Source organism: Diadema antillarum, unplaced genomic scaffold, assembly GCF_040938485.1.
Source record: "Diadema antillarum isolate AM-2024a unplaced genomic scaffold, OU_Dant_1.0 scf00000093, whole genome shotgun sequence".
Taxonomy (NCBI): Eukaryota; Metazoa; Echinodermata; class Echinoidea; order Diadematoida; family Diadematidae; genus Diadema; species Diadema antillarum.
The window spans coordinates 3,602,678-3,622,797 of NW_027270982.1; the positions used below are offsets into that span (position 1 = coordinate 3,602,678).

Genomic DNA, 20,120 nt, shown 5'->3' on the forward strand with positions numbered 1-20,120 from the left:
CTTTGATATCTCGGAGTATCGGGCTTCACAGTAGCTGGCACAATCACTTAATATACATTTGTAGCTCCAACTCTGTGCATATCTCTTTCTCATTGTCTTTCTCCCTCTCTCTCTCTCTCTCTCTCTCTCTCTCTCTCTCTCTCTCTCTCTTTCTCTCCTTCAATCTTTCTTCATATCTCCTTCTTTTTTCCACTTTCTTTTTTTTCACCATCCCAACAATTGTTGACTTCAAAATTAAAGATAACAATCAACCAAAGGTCATTTTCATTCAGTAGTAGCCATCTATTTTTAATTTACAAATAAAATAGGGTGTTTTTTTTTTTTCAGGGTAGTAGTACCATTCCATAATCACACTGTACAAATAATTTAGAGTATTTTTTTAAACCATAATCATAAATAGAAGATATACAATGTACAGTATAGACACTCCATAAAAAAATATCTGAAATAATGAGTAACATTCACATGGACACAACATATTCCATTATAGGTGAACGACACACGAGCATATGGTCACAGAATAACAAAAGTTACACAAAAATGTCTGTGAATAAGCACAAAACAAACACACGCAGAAACAGTTAAAACTTTGCTACCACTGAACAGTAGTGAGTACTGAATGTAGAGAAAGTACAGTATGACACGATGGAGAGACACTGCAATTTAACGAATATCTTCTAGTGTTGATCACACCCACATCTGACATATACACTGGAGTATACAGTGTAGCTTCTACTTTGCATTTGCAATCTTGTTGAATGCAAGATAATTTAGAATACACCAAAGTGACATAGTTGGGGGAAGTTTGTATGATACTTACAATGGCTGGCAGTGACCTTTACAAAAAGGACGGACTCGATATAACCCATTTATTGTGCAGAGGATATTTGGACTTGGTTTCCTGCATAGCGAGCTACATACATCAAATGGCGTAGTGAAAAATGAAAGATGGGAAAGAAAACTGAGAAAACACAACAAATGAAATAGAGTGTAATGTGTTCAGTGTCTATATATGTATGTGTGCATGTGTCTGTGTGTGTGCATGTGTCTGTGTGAGTATGAATGGAATCAAATATTCCTTCAACATAAAAAGTATTTCATGTACATATGTATATTACAGTCTTTCTCTAATGAGAAACAAAAGTGCATCAGAAACATTTTTCAACAAAGCCTTACAATCATTACAATTATCACAAGTATCACTGAATTTGTGGATATTACTTTTTATCCATCCACGTCACACATTTCATTCATGCATGTAATGGGACTCTGAAGGAGAAACATGCTTCTCCTTACTATCATCAATAAATTTGCGAAAAGTTAGAAATTTGTCCAATTCATGGAAGCAGCATATATGGTGCATAGAGTTGATAAAAGGCAGCTATATACACAATGCATGATTGAGGAAAAATAAAAGCAACCAAACATTCTGCTGATATAGTATTTACAACATACAAATTTATATGTTCATAATTTATACTATATAACAAAAAAAAAATAGTAGAAATAATTTGGGCACTGTACAACTACAGATGAACATTGCCTTAAAATCTTTCTCAATCAACGAGGTGCATGTCGAGTACATTGTATAGACAACTGGGCAAAAAATGGAATGCTAAAGAATGTACACAGACAGTCAAAATAGTGAACTTTACATCATATTGAAAATCATACATCTCAAGTAATTAAGAAAGGCTGCATTAAACAGAAAAATGGCACACAAGTTTTCAAGTAGATATAAGATCATAGGAATGTTGCAGAAATGTGGTTGATATAACCAAAAATATATAAACAGCACAGTAATTGCAACAAATGTAGCTCATGCTAGATATGTGTAATAAACTATACACAGTGATTAGCACATTTAGTGGTCAAAGCATAAAATTACAGATACATAAATACAGGTAACTTGTGGCAGAAACTTATCAATACTCTTTTTCCCTACCCTACCACGCCCCCTCCTTTTGAGAAGATGTAACCAACCACAATATATATCTGACATATATTTGGCACTACATGGTGTCTACATCTTTAAGCCAGAGCTCTGCAAAAGTCCTAAGTATGTAGTTGGCAAGAGTGGTGATACACTTACTCACTCATTACAAGACTTTTGCAAATCTATTATCCAGTTTCACAAAGTGAAGCTAGCATTAAAGAATAGGGAACATATTGCCTTAATTTAATTTGGTGTGAGATATTTTTATGCAAAGCCTACAAAGTATGGCCACTTTCAAAATAGTTACCAGGTATTCATAAATAATTAGACTGCTAAAAATCAATACGAGTTCATTTATCTGCCTTTCTCATGCTGTCAATCCAAATCCAAAGAGTATGCAAATTCAATTTCCCCATGAAATTGTCTGCATGTTACATGCTTTGAATTCTACAAGCAACATGAATATGAAAAATAACCCTGTTTTCCTTGGAAATCCTTTCACACAAATGAAAGTGCAAAATTACTGAAAGCTCTATCAAAATGCATTCGTACTATACCTCCCCTTTTTTCCATGCCAATGGAAAAAGAATCGACAAAGATGGTTTCTTATCGATCAAGAGGCTGAAGAAGAAAGGGTTGCTAACTCAACACATTTATCATAAGGTAAAATTAGTCCAACAAAAATGAGTTCCATATTGCGTGACTGGAATGATTCCATACTAGGCCAAACTGGTCTCACGCTTTCCAAAGAAAATAAGTAATCGTGCAAGAGGACACAGTGCCATCATTCTGTGAAAACTTTGTTCACCTAAAGACATTACTGCAAGACAGTAATCAGTATTTAATAAGTTGAAGCACACACTGATTTCTATCTAACAAAATTTATGCTCACTGGGTGATTGTTTCAATGTGCAGGTAATAAATGCATATACCCAATATCTGACAGAGATATTTCCTTGTGCAGGTTGTAAACATACAATGTATCTATACATTCAAATGAGTATTAAAGGCATGAGAACATTCAAAAAAAAATTTCAACCATGCTGACAGTGCACCCACTTAACCCTGATTGTGACATTAATGAGATCATAATTGATATACAGCTGAGTATTATTATTATTCAACTTTCCTTTCCCGAAACACACCTAACCTATACTTGTATCTACAAAATTATCAAAGTTGAGTATGAGTTGCCAATTCGCAGGTTTTCAAGCATGATTTTCGCCAGGAAAAATGAATGCAGCAGAATCCATGAAAATAGTAGAAAAGGGAATAAAAAAAAAATCTTGGCATGTCAAATTTACAAAAGTAGCATGATTTAGTAATCTGATGAGTTTGAAATTTACATTGGCTCACAGGATTGATTACAAAGGATTTTTTTCTCTCTCTCTGATCCAAGCAGAATTCAACAATTCACTCTGAATTGCAGACCTGTGAAATACACATGACATGATGCAATCATTATATCTCTACAACCAATACTAATCACTACAACAAAATGCACTGTCTGTTCACATATTAATTTGCCATGACTATCGAGGCAAAGTTTTGGGCGGCCCTGTTAGAATGTCTACTTGTTGGGTACACTGTCAAATTCATATCTATTCATATTAATCATACTATACTCTTCAGTTAGAAGCTGAGAAAAATAGTTACATCCAGCATTGTTCCTGACTCATAAAATTTTCATATGATTTAAAGTATAATCACACAATATTCAACGAGGCCAGAGTTCACAAGGCAAAGTGAGAATTCAATCATTCGCAAATTTCCTTGCAATCTCCACGCAAAGATGCAATAGTTTCTGAAAGACATGATTTTTCTTTTCATTCATCTTGATATTTTTTTAACTTTGCTTACATGTAAAGCTTCCACAATCAAGCCAAAGAAGAGCTTGGTGCCTCACACAAAATTCATTTTACATCTAGACCTTGACAAGCATAAATTCATGAAATTAATAAAGTCTACTGCTGATGCCTTGGCGGAACACTTTCCATAAGAACTCTAGCTGATCTGAAGCTCTACTCTGAAGAAGACTAGGTCTCACATCCACAGCTACAACATGTAGTCTGTAGTCTGATCTGCCATACATGGCATCTTAGTAGTGTCAAGGAATGGTAAATAAGGATACAAATAATACACATTACACAGGACATTAGTAAGAATTATTCATCCGAGAGTATATTTGGATAGTAGGATAATTTTACAATTGCCCGACCAAATAATGTGCATTATTTGTTTTATGGATTGGTGACATGATTTAAATTCTGCAGCAGCAATTTTTGCAAGATGCCCAGGGCCGCCAGCACCGTGCAGCTGCAAGTTCACTTAATCGCACACACAAACTATTGCAATGCAGCTGAGAGCAGACAAACAGTTGTTAGTACCGGTCATTAGTATACTAATGCCCAGTGAACACTAAAATCTGGGCCTTCTGGCAAAAGAATAGACTGGCAATGTGATAGCTCTCAGCCACTCATTTGATTTGGATCCATGTCACCATTTTACAATTTAAAGAATTCTTTCCTCTTTCTTATGATTGATAGCAAGGTGATTTGCTTTAGTGAAAGAAAAAAACAACAACTGTGTTTCAATGCACTCTTCATGATCAAAATGTGGCATTGAAAATATTTTTTTTAAATGCAAAGAGCTACAGATCTAGCCCCAGTTGTATGAAAAAGTGGTTGATCTGAAGTGAAAAACACCTTCACATTACATCAATGCAATCTGTTACTATTTCAAAATCTCTACTGACCCGAAGCACACACCATTGGTGAACACTCCTTGCCTCATATCATTAGCCTCACCAAATCCCATCAGGCTTTTCAGGATTACACAACTTGATCTTTTGACCGTTGAAGGAAAGCACAGCACCTCTTGGGGGCTAACTTTCCTTATGCACCCATTAAGACTCCACAGGGTACATTTTAACAGGCTGTTATAATTCAGACACAATGAAGGGAGTATGAAACGTGTCATACAGATGCCTTCAGATACCGATGATGTCATCCAACCCACGTATCCAATACTGGCACTGAGATGAGTGGTCTATGGGGAGATTTTACATCACCCACAGATCCGGAGTTCTTTTAGTTCTGTAGTCAATAGATGGCTTAAAATTGCAGCCTAACGAATATGACCACAAACCCATTTTTGTCTGGAGTCACCCTTGGATGAAGAGATAAGCCCTGTGTGCCTGTAGATGGCAGCAACATTGAAATAACCTCAGACCAGTGCTGGGCACAGTTCCCTTCTACCTCAGCAGCTCGGCTCAAAAAGAAAGAAGAGTTTGCTGCCCTCATCTGTTCTCAGTTGTCTAGTTGGCAGAGCATGGCCACACCCCTGTTGATCCAGTGGTTTGGTTTCCGTGACGACGGCAACTGCATCTCCAGGACAAAGTTGGTAGAGTGGCCGGTGGTAGACAAAGTACCCCGCCTCACACTAGTCTTGTACACTGCAAAATCCAAGCAACATAGAAAGAACACTTCATGTGCGTCTCTGCATGTTGAATGAGTCTTTCCAAGAATTCCTGCCAGACATTGGTACACAATCTACACGCATGATTACCACTGGTGACTGCTTGACAGCTTTTTAATTTGCATGACAGCAAAGTGTAACTACGCATCATTTTGGCACCTGATACAAGTAATGCTGTGTCTCTTTTGAATTCCTGAAACTGGAAAGACAAAGCCTCTGAAGGATTGTATACAAGTTCACTTTACATACACCATTACATTTCTATACACACTAGAAAAAAGAGACTATCTGATGTATTAAAATGAAAATGTAATTAACAATAGTAATCATCTATTACATGTTCAGAGATTACTGTATTTGATGTTATCATAACGCATATTTTACTACAGGTTGCTAATACATGTACATAAATCATACTTACCTGGACATGAATATGATTGTCTGGTCTGCAAGTTGGACTTCTCGGTTGGCTTCACCCAGATCTGATGGTCAGAGGTAATGATGGTCAAGGAAATTGTCAGATCTCTGTGGCATAACATAAGTCAGTTTGGATATCTGAGGACAAAGCAAACTTTATTGACAACCCAGCTTAACTACAGTATTGTCATAACTGACAGCTTACAAATAAAGCACTATGAGTATACAATCAGAATTTGATAGTAATTCGTTAATTGTTAAACAGATTTGAGTATGCATCGTTGATGTCTAATTCCAAACAATGGAACTTGTATAGGAAGAGACAGAAGCTCTTTTAAGAGTCATGACCATCACTTCTATCACTATCAATATCACAGTAATCTTTTCTTACATCATCATTCATTTTGGGACTACAAATGGTAATTTGTACAATGTACATGACAACTCTTCTCATTTTTGTTTGGTGCATCTGTGTCCCAATGAATGATGACATACAACATGTATTTAGTGTCAAATACATCACTGCTCACGCTATATCTTCTATAGCAAGGTGATAAAGAAATTTTTCTTTAAAAATCTCTTTCTGCCCATAATTGGCAATCATTCTAATATGGTAATTACGTGTACCATTGACTACCTTCACAGACTTCGCAATGAATAAACCAGCATCACAGAAAATCCATGTGCAATCCTCTGCATGTGTCACAAATAACTAAAGCCATCCACACAGAATATTTTCCAGAAAGGATACAACTGGCAACGTATCATAGAGAATCTTGGGCAGTGATTCAGCCAGGAGGTGAGTTGGCCGATCCCATCTTGCTCCTTCGATGAACAGGCCCTTCACATACACACCATCACTCTGGAACCAGCAAATTGAGACATGTGTGAAACATCATGGATGTACAAGCCAATGCACATATGGGTGTTGGCAGGTACATATGTGTCAGTATTTTAATGCACATACACAAACATACTTATTTAAGGTTTACAAAAATTGAAAAAATGTCTTCATTTCTAAACTACAGAATAACTGTGCATGAATTTTTCAAAAAAAAAAATCAATAATCCTGGCAAAAATTAATGGACCCACATGTATAAATTATGAAAGTTTGCCCACAGCAAATTTGTGCTATCGGAAGGCTTGGTGTGATGAATGTCATCTACTGTCCTAATCAGCTCATACACCAAATCAACCTTTTCCAAACAGTGTCAGCCAATCATCACAGTTACCAACATCATAAACAAACAAACAGTGGGAAATGAAGAGTTCTGGAATATTACTGGCGACATCAAGAATTGATCTCTACCCACCGGCTTGGACGCCATGTTGGTCTCCTTCTTCATGACTTCAAAGTCTAGGACCAGCTGGTCGATGGGGATCTTGTAGCGGCGGGCAAAGTTCTGCATGGTTCCCGTCAGGAAGGAGTGAGTGAAGTAGAACCCTGACAACCAGAAAACCGTTGGCACTCCATCTCTGATCCACTCCTGAAATTTAAAAAAAAAGCATGTTTAATATGCATTAAAATCAGCATCTCTTTTCACGTGTGCAGTATCATAACCATCATTTCTCTTCAAATATTATGAAAGCCTTAAAAATGAGTTAAGTAACCTTTGTTGTGTGGCAATATTAAAGGGGACTTGCTATTAAACTGTTGAAAGACTAGTCCCACATATACTTGGGCAGGAGTCTGTGGAAAATGAGTGTTATAGCAAACTCTGATAGTCCTCAATGGGATAAAACGTATTCATTACTATTGTTATTATTATTATTATTATTATTATTATCATTATTAATATCATTATCATTATCATTACTATTATTATCATTATTATTATTATTATTATTACTACTACTACTACTACTACTACTATTACTATTACTATTACTATTACTATTACTATTACTATTACTATTACTATTACTATTACTATTACTATTACTATTACTATTACTATTACTATTACTATTACTATTACTATTACTATTACTATTACTATTATTCAAATGCGCTTTTCCCACAAGGCCCACAGCGAATATGAATACGTGCTTGATGGGAAGATCGATTCAAATGGAAAACTTTAATTCCTATGACAGCAATGTGAGCAAAACTAAACATGCATAACATTCAGGGTCACATTGAATGAATGGATGCCTTGCAATCATAATATGACTGTGATACTGGTAAGTGGTAGCTCTCACTTTGTTGATTCATATCATATATGACAAGATAGGCTTGTCAAATAGAAGTCATCTAATACACACCCAATGTAAAAAGTCCAGACACACACATTCTAAATGAAAAGTAGCTGATCATAACAAAACATACAATTAAAATTTCCAGCCAAAGATGATCACTGTCAATCAGAAGGCACAAAATTTTCTCTAAACATGTAATATCTCAAACAAACTGAGACCTTATCTGAAATAATCTCACCTTGAAGAACTGGAGTCTGGCCAGGAGGTCGGTGATGTAGCTACCAAGAGGTTTCAGGGATGGGTACGACTTGGCTGCCCACATTCCGGGAACCTAGAAATAAAAACCAATAATGAGTAAAAAATACCACTAAATCTACTCAGGACAGCTGCTTCTGTGAGAGCACTGTCACCAGCCCTGCCCTTGTATTAGTGTCAAAACATTCCCAGGGACCCAAATAGACACCTTGGTCAAGGGAGACCTGGTGAATTCATATACATCTTGTCTGAGCATTCATGCATGTGAGAGGATTTGAGCCCTGGATATCGTGTTAACAAGCTCAGAAACCTTCAACCACTGCACCACAGTGCTCGCTAAGAGTCACATACTGTGTGAATATGTTCTGTTAATGTCTAAAGTGCCCACATCCAAATTGCTGTTACTCTTATCAAACCACATAACTTAATCATCACTTCATCAAATGTTGCATACATTCTGACAGCAACTGTCAATTAACAGTTGGAGTTGACCCATCGCTATGGCTACAACTGCATCTCCTTGTCCTCACCTTGCCGACCATCATGCTGTCGAAGACGTCCTCCAGCTCGGCCGACATGACAACCAGACCCTTCATGGCCTTGCGGATGTCCTGCAGACTGACCCGGACCACCTCGATCAGGCGGTTGAATCGGATGAGCTCCTGCACCAGCACTGTGTTCATGGATTCCTCGTAGCTCACAGGGTACTTGGCCTGTGTACATGTGTGACAAGAAGAAAAATGTTCATTGGCAGAAAAATGTCACATGAGGGAGACATTTATTCTAGAAAACAAGGAAATCACATCTATATAAAATCCAGTCGGGATGTATCCATCTTTCTACTGCAGACTGTATTCTACCGCAGTAAGAAAAATTCACTGACGTAACAACTATCTGTTACCCATTTTACTTCTCAAAGGGCATTTTTGGACTTCCTATGCAGAAAAGATAGTATCAGAATTATAGTTGGCTATTGCTGTCACCTTAAATTTGCACATCAATCATGCTCTCAACAAAGAGGACATGAGAAACAAAAAGAAGGGAAAAGAATGTATCACATTGAGAGAGTGTATTCATTTTCACTGGCCTACAATATTTTGCAACTGAAGGTTACCTGGTAGTTACAACATGCTTGAGTTGAGACAAGAAACATGAAAACTGGAACAATTGAAGGTTTAAAGGTAGGGGATACCTTTTACAGACCTCCCAAAATGCAGCAAAACATTAAATATGAACCTCAGGGGACTTGCTTAGGCCACTGCTTAGAAATTTGGAAGTCAACAGTTATCTAAAATTTGAATAATGCACAAAACTCAACTTCTCAGTAGTTCTGTGTGTCAGCCACACTTACGCCTTTTTGTTGCATTCTTCTGTATTTGTGATCTATAAACACAAATCTAAATGTAAAAGAGCTGATGTAATAACATATAGAGTGCGTGGCAAGAATGTATATAGAAATGTTAGTAAGTGTTGATGAACTTTCTTCACAAAATATACATGATGGACACACATGCAGTATCATGGGTCTGCAAAGGTAGCCTAGTAATGTACTAGAATTTATGGTGAGCCCCGAAAACAATTCAATTCAAAATCTAACGGTAAAAAAAATGTACAAAATGTTACCTTCCACTTTCAATACTTTATGGGAGTTTGTAATATGATACTCTCTTCCACATACTACTGTATTTATACAACTCTTCATTTAAGGCGTGCAAATGGGATTCCCTACCTTTAAAGGCATAATTTACCATTTGCAGATGAAACAAAAACCCAGCATTAGTGCTTTAAAATAGTTCTAAAATGTGAGTTACGGATAGAAACAACCACAGTAAAAAATTGAATCGGTAAAATTGATGTTAAGTATTGTTAAATATACAAAATGTGAACAATAGTTATAATAAAAATGCTTCCAGACTAAACCGTCTACAGTTACGGTTTAATGAGAAAAATACAGATATCTCCATATATTGTCGGCTTTATCGTGAAATTTTGTATGATAAGATATTTTGTGGTACAACAGACCTACACATATGCATTGAATGTCATATATCTTGAACAATTTTTAAAACCACTGTTCCCAAAGGTAAACAGGACCTTTAATAGTATGACACTTGAACTGTGACATGTTTGAGTTGTGACGAGAAAGATGAAAACCCAACAACCTACCTGCACCTCTTCCAGGTTGTAATTTGGTGGAATCTTGGACAGGATGTCCGAGGCGAGGTCCTCGATTACTTGCTGGGAAGATTTACCTCCTCCCGCAGCCTGAAGATACAAAGACATTTTAGTGAAATCTGATTCCTGTACAGATTTCTGAGGGCAATGGCATAATGTAACACTGCAGTGATTTCATATTTGAGTTCATTAAAGCATAGAATACTGGAGTGTGAGATATTGAAGGATTTTTATAAGTTCAATTTGAACAATTTTTACTGGTGATCAATGACTGCTACTGTCTTTCTTTTTGATGGGCAAAGTATGAACGACAAGTAAACATGACTGAAGTACCGACTTACCTTTCCACATACCTGCGTAAGAATGCCTCTGTACCATTATGTATAACAGCTAAGAGAACTTTTCCTTGAAGACTATAAAAAAATGGCTACCTTCCATGCAAAAGGTCAAGCTAAATCATATCCTTTTTAGTGATATTCAATTTTTATTTCCTTTCTTAAAGGAAGTGGACTGTGGGAAATTACCATGCCTCAAAAGCAAGAGTATGATCAGGGTAGTATCACAGGAATAACATTTATGGACTGCCTGAAAAACTGTGCAAGGGAAACTATAAATAAATCATACAACAAAAAAAAAGAAGAATGTTGCATCAAAGTAGCTAGATTTATGCCATACACCTTTTAACATGTTTAAGATGACACAAAAATGTGACATACAAGTGTACATGAATATTGTATACATACGACTATTAAGCAAACACATAATATGTGAGCATTTATGACATTAAGGACAATATCTCACCCACATCCTGGGCATGGAATAGCATGAAACTACACAGATGATGCAATACAGTCAATCTATAATGTAAGTCACTTATATGTAATTTACACTGTTAGCAAAATGTGATGAAATAACACCTTACTGCATACATGCTGTACATTTTGAAGCTGACGAAACTTTGTTGATGTGAACATGACTCAACGATGGCTCCATTGTCAACCATCACACATTCAATACAACAATTATCTTTGGTAGCAGACACAAATCAATGGTCTACACTTCTATATAATACAGTGGTGAACACAATACATTATTGTGAGGTTACTACATGTATAATGTACTACATGCACTACACACCATGTACAATGCAGATCACATATGTCTAATTTCTAATCTAAACTAAACTAATCTAATCTAATCTAATCTAATCTAATCAATTATACATGCATACTAATCAGTTAAAATTTCTGACACATGCATTGTAGATCGGAATGAGATATTCATGTCAAAACAAAAAAAAATGAAGAAAAAAAATGTATGGCACCTGCACAGTCACTGTTTGATATCTCAACACTCTAAAAGCGATTAATTGACAGTAGCCAAGGATTCAGGTCTGTGTTTCAAATGACTGTCGACTCAGTAATCCAGTCCTTTTGATCTTCATAGCATCAACATGCAGTTTACATGTGTGCATATATTGTATATGCGAGTATTGTCTCAAGCAATCAAATCTCTTCTTTGCTGTAAATCTGTTATATTGGGATGCTTTGCGGTCAAGCACAGATATCAGTCACTATTTTCTATGTTTCTATTCCACAAGAGTGCTACGCTTTTGAATAAAAAGTAAGGGAATTTAGAATAAAAGTTCTGATGCTCTTTACTCTGATTATAAAATGTTTAGAATCTGTGAAGTCTCAAAATATGAATCAATCCATCATGTACACTGCAGATCCGTATGACAAAAGTTCTGTGCTAAGGAGCCAATTCAAATGTTATATGTGCTATTCATAAGACAAATATTGATATCAAATATAGTGCTTATTATATTTTGGATCAAAAATTTGTCTTCCATTGATTGGTTAAAAGAGCTTCAAGTGATTATAGGTATTTTGAACTATTTTAGAGTGTTGGTGTGTTTGACACTCCATGAAGTACTATTTGCAAAATGACGTCACTTTTATGACGACATTTTGCAAATAGTATATACTATTTGCAAAATGATGTCACAATCACCCTTCTTTACAATCAAGTGTACGTGGTCCGTCCACGTCCGGTCCCGAATTCTAGTGTTCAGGTTTGCAGCGGCCATACGAGCGCTTGCATACATGCCTCGCACTGTTGCGTATTGCAGGCGCTGCGCTGCCGCCGCAGTGCGGCTAAGCCTAACTGCGACCAACCCCAACACGCAGTGTTGCAGTGTAACTGTGTACACGGAGCGTCCCGGGGTTAGGCTAAGCCTATAATGATTTTCACTTTTTATTCAAATTTTTGATCCAAAATATAAAACAAATATACTTTGCCTAGCTTCGAGTTTCATGTTAAAACTATGGGCCTCGGTGACTCCAAACTAGTACTATTCACTTCGGGGCTGCGCCCCTCAGTGAATAGTACTAGTTTGGAGTCACCTCTGCCCATAGTTTTAACAAGAAACTCTCAAGGCCAAGTATATTTGTATAATATATTTAGTGTGGTTAGAAAAGGTAGAACTTTTTAAGATTACGTAGAATGTGCTACTAAAGACAAGTACATGCAGACTATGGAAAGGGAGGAATATGTGTGTGTGTATATATATAATGCATATTTCTGAAATATACTGAATGATGCTTTATAACTGGGTATGGCATGAAAACAGCTTAGCTAAAATATACTGGTCATATACATGTATGATGAAAGATGAGATAAAGATGACAAACATCGGATAGATGTCCCATCGTCAAGACATGGAATTACATGACCGTACATGGTGTAACTCACTCTTTTTTTGGATTGCTGCTTTCCCATTCGCTGAATAGGAACCTGTATTATGAGCAAGACTTCTTGCATTGATGTTTCTAACAACACTTTAATACTAGCTCATGCTGGCATATCTAACATCACAAAGGTTACATACGCAATGATTTATATCGAAACATCACATTGTGTGTAACATTGTAATAGAGTGATTTTTTTCCCATGCATCAAATTCATTATTGGTGTTTGCTTAAGACTGCACTTTGTTTTAAAATTTTAGATACATTATCAAAAATTGTGTCAAGGATTTTTCACTCAGCCCATAAGCAGAAACTTAACAACACCAAAAATAATGTCAATAGGTAGGCCTATGGTCATCAACACTCAAAGCTAGTGCATAATGGAAAAGCATGTGTCACCTGGCATGTATGAGATGACACAAATAATTTTTATCGATCACTACGAATACATTGTATGTCACTGGTTTTTCAGTTTATAAAACTGAAATGTCAACATAAGGCACTTCTGTTCCATTTTTCTACACTTTTACACAAGCACTTTGCGTAATTCAACAACAATACTTGATCTGATCTATGTACATGTATAAAAGCACATATAGGCCTTGTAGTCTTGCTACTTAAAGAACTTCAGCAATATTTAACTCATTTCTTTTTCCAGCTGGTTTATTGCATAATCATTTGATGAACCATTCCTAATGCCACCTATTTTGTCGTGCTTGAATTTACTCTTTCACTATTAACTGTGCGATTTTGCAATGAATGAATATTTGGAGGACACATAACTGATTTTGGATGCTTTGTTATTTCTTCTAATTTGCTGCATCCTAATTTGCATGACAGACATATACAAATTACCATGAAATATTCTGGAATATTCTGACTTTTTATTCAACGGATCATATGTGGAAAGGCAGCATACTACTGTTGAAATGGTGCACATGATAACTCATTTTCTTTCCTACTAAGATTGTGTATCAAGCTATTTTCATATGCAGTACGATCATTTTTTTTCTATTAAAAGCAGAGGGTTTCATACAAGGTGCAGAATTGCATCATCTGGCAGATAGTAAAAAACTGTGCAAGGAATAAAGCACACTAGAAATAAAACCTTTTTTCTTCTGTTATGTTACAAAGCAAAATTAAATTACCAAATCACTGCAAACAAATCATCATGCTAAAATGTTACAATTCTGGTAGCTTATTTGAGGTTTAAAAAATATGGGTTCATGTCTGGCATATATTTTTACGTCGAGAGATTTTGACAGATGAAAACTGGTAAAAAGATGTTGAATGTGAAATATGCATCTCACATTCTTTTACATCATATAATTTAGTACTTAATTTCAAATAAGCCACCATTCTTGGAAAGGAGTTAAGAATTAAAGGGTGCAATAAGCAGGCAGTAAGTGTAGTTGAAGGTTGCAGCATTCTCAGTCAGTAAAGTGAGAGAAAATCAGTAAATTGTAGAGATATACCTCTCCCGACTGAAGTCATATATAATATGAAGCAAAGCAAACAGAAAAATATTTGTTTGGAATTAACACCTCTGACAGCATTTTTCCAAGTAACAAAAATTTCCATGTTAGAATTTTAAAAAAGACAACAAATGCATGTACTGCTACATCATTATCCGAAAGTACAAGACAACAGCCCATGATGCAAGCTTTTGTCTTCAAAGATGTGTCCAATTCCTATTTAACAGTATGTTTATGATATGAGGAGTGCATGAACATGCCTGAGTATTTTGCTATTGTTTATTTTTCTTTTCATGATTGCAAATTGAAAATGGCAAGAAACAGAAGATGTACTACTTTTTCTTCAGATAACACAGTATGATCATTTCGACAGTATTATTTAGAGGGTCAAAAACCACACATTTTGGGCTAAAACTGCAGCTGAAAAAAGTAAAATAAGGCCAAAAACTTTCCTGGATATTTCAGCTGCTTCAATCTCATGGATCTGATTGAAATATTAGCTACTCAAGTTAATATCATTTCAATTCCATTGCTTGCCAAACAGTAAGATTTCAACAACTTTCATAGCTGAAATTTCACTTCAACCACCATATTCATGGCAATATTACAATGTACTTCATTCACCATATTCAGTCCGATATTCATCATGAACATCACATTATGACACTGACACGAACATGGGAAATAAGGAATTAGCATTTCATTACTTGACCCAAATAAAGAAGTGATTAAATATATTTGTAGTTAATTCAAAATTGAATAAAGACAGTGGATATTTCAGAAGCATGTTGGAATAATAGAAAATGCCTCATCTTTACAATGACTGTATTCAATTCAGGTGGCAGAAATTCATCGAATCAATAACACTCAGTCAGCAATGCATTATGGGTAATACAAGGAGGTTGGAGGCGTGTTAGCGCACTGAGAGGATGGCTTACCTGACGTGGCAGGGTGAGTAAGATGCCATCAAACAGCTGCTGTGTCTCCTTCTGGTCCTTGGTGATGTCAGCATTCTCATGGAGACCAAATACCTGGATGAAGGAGGGAGAAAACAATTGCCTCTTTATTGGTTCTCTACCTTTTCTACTACTAAATAATGATATATTAATCATTTACAAGGCTTTGGAGGGCATTGAAATTATATGGGAACCAATAATATCATGTTACTGAAAGAAAATCTTCAAACGCTTCAAACATGATATTTGATTATTGGTAAACTCCATTCGCAATTTTGTAGAGTTCCTGTCTTCAACAACACATCATAAGGTTGAAAAATCTTCAATTGAGTAGTAGAAACAGCAGATTTTGCAGAGAAATAAAACACCCAATAAAGTTAATTTGTTTACTTGCTATGGTATCCAAAATACCATGCTCCAACCAGTGCTCAAAATGACAGAAGTATTGAAAAAGTGCAACATCAAAATATGTTGCAGTCCCCACAGAGGCTGCTTAACTCACCCATTTTTATTTTATTAAGGTGCAACAGTAAAGTTTGAAAGTTAGAGACTCTCTTTCAAAAAATGAAACATCTTTCCCCAAACTCTGGATGACAATCCCCCAGCAATGGCTGTCAAGGACCCAATTTCATAAAAGATGTTAGGATAGCACATCATGCTGGAATGGCAACTTCCCATAGCAACAGCCAGTCATGAAGCAGGATTCTTGCTATTATCATGACAATTGCCATTCCAGCACAGACTTGCTATCATATCAACTTTTTATGAAATGGGGCCCAGAATGTAGAGTGACATTATCAAAGTCACGATGATGAGTTGGTGATGGCTGAGATCTTAACTATTTGGAGCGGCATAATGATGTGGGGTGTCAAATTAAATACATACATACCTCTGGGTGGGGTATGAGTGGGAGGCTCTTGATGTACTCTGTATAGCTCTCGTGGGGGCCGGAGGGAGGACAGCGGTAGTTGCCGCTCTCGGAGAAGCTGTAGCCCTCCTCAGCAATGATCTCCTCATTGTAGAAGATGGCCAGGAGACTGTTGAGAAGGCAGCGGTCGTGGTAGTCCGTCACCCTGCCACCGTAGTTACACTCCCCCGTCAGGTATGTCAGGGCCTCCAGGGGGATCACATCATAGTCATTCAGGAACATCTGGGGAAAGAGGATGGGGCGGTTCCATGGTAACACAAATGCTTCTTTCAACAGTGGAAGATGCAACTTTAAATGTCATTCCTACTTTGATTGTGCATCCCTGTCCAGGAATCAGTACTACAGTATGTAGGTCTTTAGCTACAGGCATTACTTACCATTGCTACATTCTGCTTTGGAGATACATGCTGGGATGGTTCCAGATTACAAACAAAGTAAAGGAGGTGTTGCCATAGGAACCTCAATATAAATGTATCTCATCACATCCATAAAGTATGATGTTTAAGGTTAAGCTCTTTTCATATTCAGTATGGTCAACTCATAGATGTCTTCTTTCATGTCATCTCTTAACCATCATCATACCAACGTAGAATTATTACTCTAGCATGTTGTGAAAGCATACAATTTGCTATGGTGACTGTACATATCGATACTTTTCCGCTTCTTTCATAAGTCATTACCGCCTGATGTGAAATGCAAATATAGCCAGGTTGTTGGCTATATGTCACGCTAAAGAGACACCTTGTATGCATAACACAAATATATGAATAATTCATGAAATGTGACAAGCTTGTGTCCATCCATTTCAGTTCATTAATTTCTCTATAGAATGTATGGAATCATCTCTAATTGGGATGAAAGTAACTGGTATCCTTACTACCTACATTATGGAAGCATTTGGAGTGCATTGGCAAACTAGAAATGTGGAGCAAACACAGAGGAAAGGTAGAGAGAGTGAAAATGAAAGTATGTTACCTGCTGCTGTCTGACGCTGATCCTGAGGTCCGACTCATTGAACTCGTAGGGCGTGTTCCATCCGAGGGGTCCAAACTGGCGTCTCTCTTGGACCAAGGCGTGGAAGAAGCACAGACTGAAAAGCAGTTTCCTCCACAGCTACACAGAAATCAGACAAACATCCACAAATTGACTATCAAAAAAAATCACATTCTACTTTATCATGAACATGGAAAGCACATCACAAGTTCTCTTCTTAAGTATGGGCAATGTGGAACTCATTCACACCACAGAGCGAGAGGAAAATTTTTGACTATGTAAATGGCAAGAGAAATTCTCATACTGATCTATACCATCAACTAATCTACCTCCGTATAACTGTGACATGAAATCAGAATCAAGGTAATAGATGAATTCTGAATTGTTTTGCATGAACTCTACTACACTAAGATTAACAGCATTGAATATTTCTATTTAAACCCTATAGATGGATGCAATACATTATGTTTGTGGATTCAATCATTATTTCAATGGCAGCAATAGACACTGAGAGAAGAAAAGCAGGTGTACCAAGGCACATGACAGAGACACATGTTCTGGTCATATGGTCATGTCTTATGGTGACTATTCCTGGACAATAATCCCTATAAACCATCATTTCTACGGATCAGTACCCTCTGTGAGATCCTGAAGATATTTGTCCTGGGCCCCGTTGCATAAAAGTTACGATCAAACGCAAGTCAAGAAGATCAAACGTAAGTCCCAAATGCTCCATTCTGATCGGTAGAAAATCAAGTTGCGTATGATTTCCTTGACTTGCATTTGATCGTAACTTTTATGCAACAGGGCCCTGGTCAGTAATAGCCTTGGTAGCACCTGGGAGTATATTCTGGGGTTGCAATAAAACTTGGGAGTGACTCTTAAAAACTGCACTCATTCAGGATGTAATTGTTCAGAGGAAGTTGTCTGGATGTGGTATAATCAGTTCCTGAGAACTCGATTCTTTCATATTATGATGTATGAGAACAGCTAGAAGGGAACTTACATCAGGCTTGGTGCAGCCGTTGAAGAAGTCAGGATCCGAGATGGGGTCGTTGAGGTAGGAGCGAAGCAGATTGGCGCGGAGGCCCTTGGGGGGCTCGTTGGTCATCTTGATACCATTCTGCAGGATGGAGACGGGGAAAGTGGGTGTGGGGTAACTGGTCAGCCAGAGGCGGAAGGACGGGCGTGTCCGCTCGGCATCGGTGATGAGCTCCTCGCAGATCTTCTCCAGGGTGGGCAACCAGGAGAGAGCCAGGTGGCAGTTCTGTAAGACTACCCACGTTCCATTCTCAACCGCCTAGAGAGGGCAGCACACAACAACAACAACAACAGAAAATCAAACTCGGAGCACTGATTGAAAACATAAAACATACATTTGGAAAGTCAAGACTGACATGAACAGATGGAAGACTAACAAATCTGTGCATACGCAAGGACAGGAGGGTAAAACGGCAGTTCATGAGGACTGCTGATGCCCCATTCTCCAGAGTGACCAGTAAATAAGGCGCCTGGTTATCACTTTTGTAGATTGATAGATACAAATATACTGACAGTGACAAAGACAGATAAACAGACAGACAGACATGAAAGACAGAAAGGAAACATCAAAATTGAAAAAAGTTGGCATATACTGGCAACCAGATGGCAATTATGTGTTATACAACCAATGTTCCCTTCTAAGCATCCTGGAGCATCTTCAATATAAACTTGCTCATCTATTCACAAAAAAAGCATTCTTGATGATGAATTTCTCCAGAAAATGTGTTTGTTTGTTTAAAGTTGAAAGAAATTGAACAAATCTCACGTCATCAATCAGCTTGGATGCAATTGGTCCCTGTCCCTGTCCAAGAGACACAGTCTGGAGTCCAGGACCACCCATGCCTACAATAGAAGAGTGTGTAGTGAAGGGTGAATTGAAATACTCTTTCCCACAATGCATATTTCATAGTGTGTTTACATATGATATGTGAACAAAAAACTAAGATTTTATTAGATCAAGTTGAATAATAACATAAGAGTTTATATCACATATTACTTTGTTGCATGTATTTGCATTAACTCTTTCTTTGCGTGTGATAGGCATTTCTTTGGTTATGCAGCGTTAATATGATCGAGTTGAATCATAAAGAGAGAGTTATATATAAAATCATATATGCTGTTGCACGTCTATACATAATTATATCTATGCATGAATCAGTTTGAAATGCTTGCTTTGCCCATGCATTTATGTGACCTGCAGTCTTAATGAATGGAATGCATGCGGCACCTATTCTTTTTCTTTTTAATTTAAGTGTTATTTTCATCATGGATATGATTGCTAAAGCACTGAAAAAAAATTAAATGAAATTCACAATAACAAATATATAAAATACATATTTCAATATTCCTCATTCCATTCTTCTACCCCTCCAAACTAAAAACAAGAAAAGAGGACACCGCATCATATCTCACCAGCTACAATACCAGCTACAATGACGATCTAACCAGAATTTTGGTGGTGAATTTGTCTTCATTGTTTCTTCTTCAAAACACTCTTTTCTTTTCTTTTCTTTTCT

The 20,120-nt window shown here is 36.9% G+C and overlaps 1 protein-coding gene across 1 annotated transcript in view; it reads right to left on the bottom strand.

Annotated features, from left to right (window-relative positions):
- Positions 1-5,244: 5,244 nt before the first annotated feature.
- LOC139718344 (dynein axonemal heavy chain 3-like) overlaps positions 5,245-20,120 on the bottom strand; it is a 128,112-nt gene continuing 113,236 nt past the window's right edge. The window contains exons 72-83 of the mRNA XM_071629822.1: positions 19,370-19,446; positions 18,569-18,862; positions 17,545-17,682; positions 16,531-16,791; positions 15,624-15,716; positions 10,452-10,550; positions 8,816-8,998; positions 8,269-8,361; positions 7,145-7,318; positions 6,582-6,692; positions 5,835-5,895; positions 5,245-5,390 (exon numbers count right to left, since the gene is read on the bottom strand). Coding sequence (XP_071485923.1) covers positions 5,245-5,390; positions 5,835-5,895; positions 6,582-6,692; positions 7,145-7,318; positions 8,269-8,361; positions 8,816-8,998; positions 10,452-10,550; positions 15,624-15,716; positions 16,531-16,791; positions 17,545-17,682; positions 18,569-18,862; positions 19,370-19,446 — 1,730 coding nt within the window. The remainder of the gene's footprint in view (positions 5,391-5,834; positions 5,896-6,581; positions 6,693-7,144; positions 7,319-8,268; positions 8,362-8,815; positions 8,999-10,451; positions 10,551-15,623; positions 15,717-16,530; positions 16,792-17,544; positions 17,683-18,568; positions 18,863-19,369; positions 19,447-20,120) is intronic.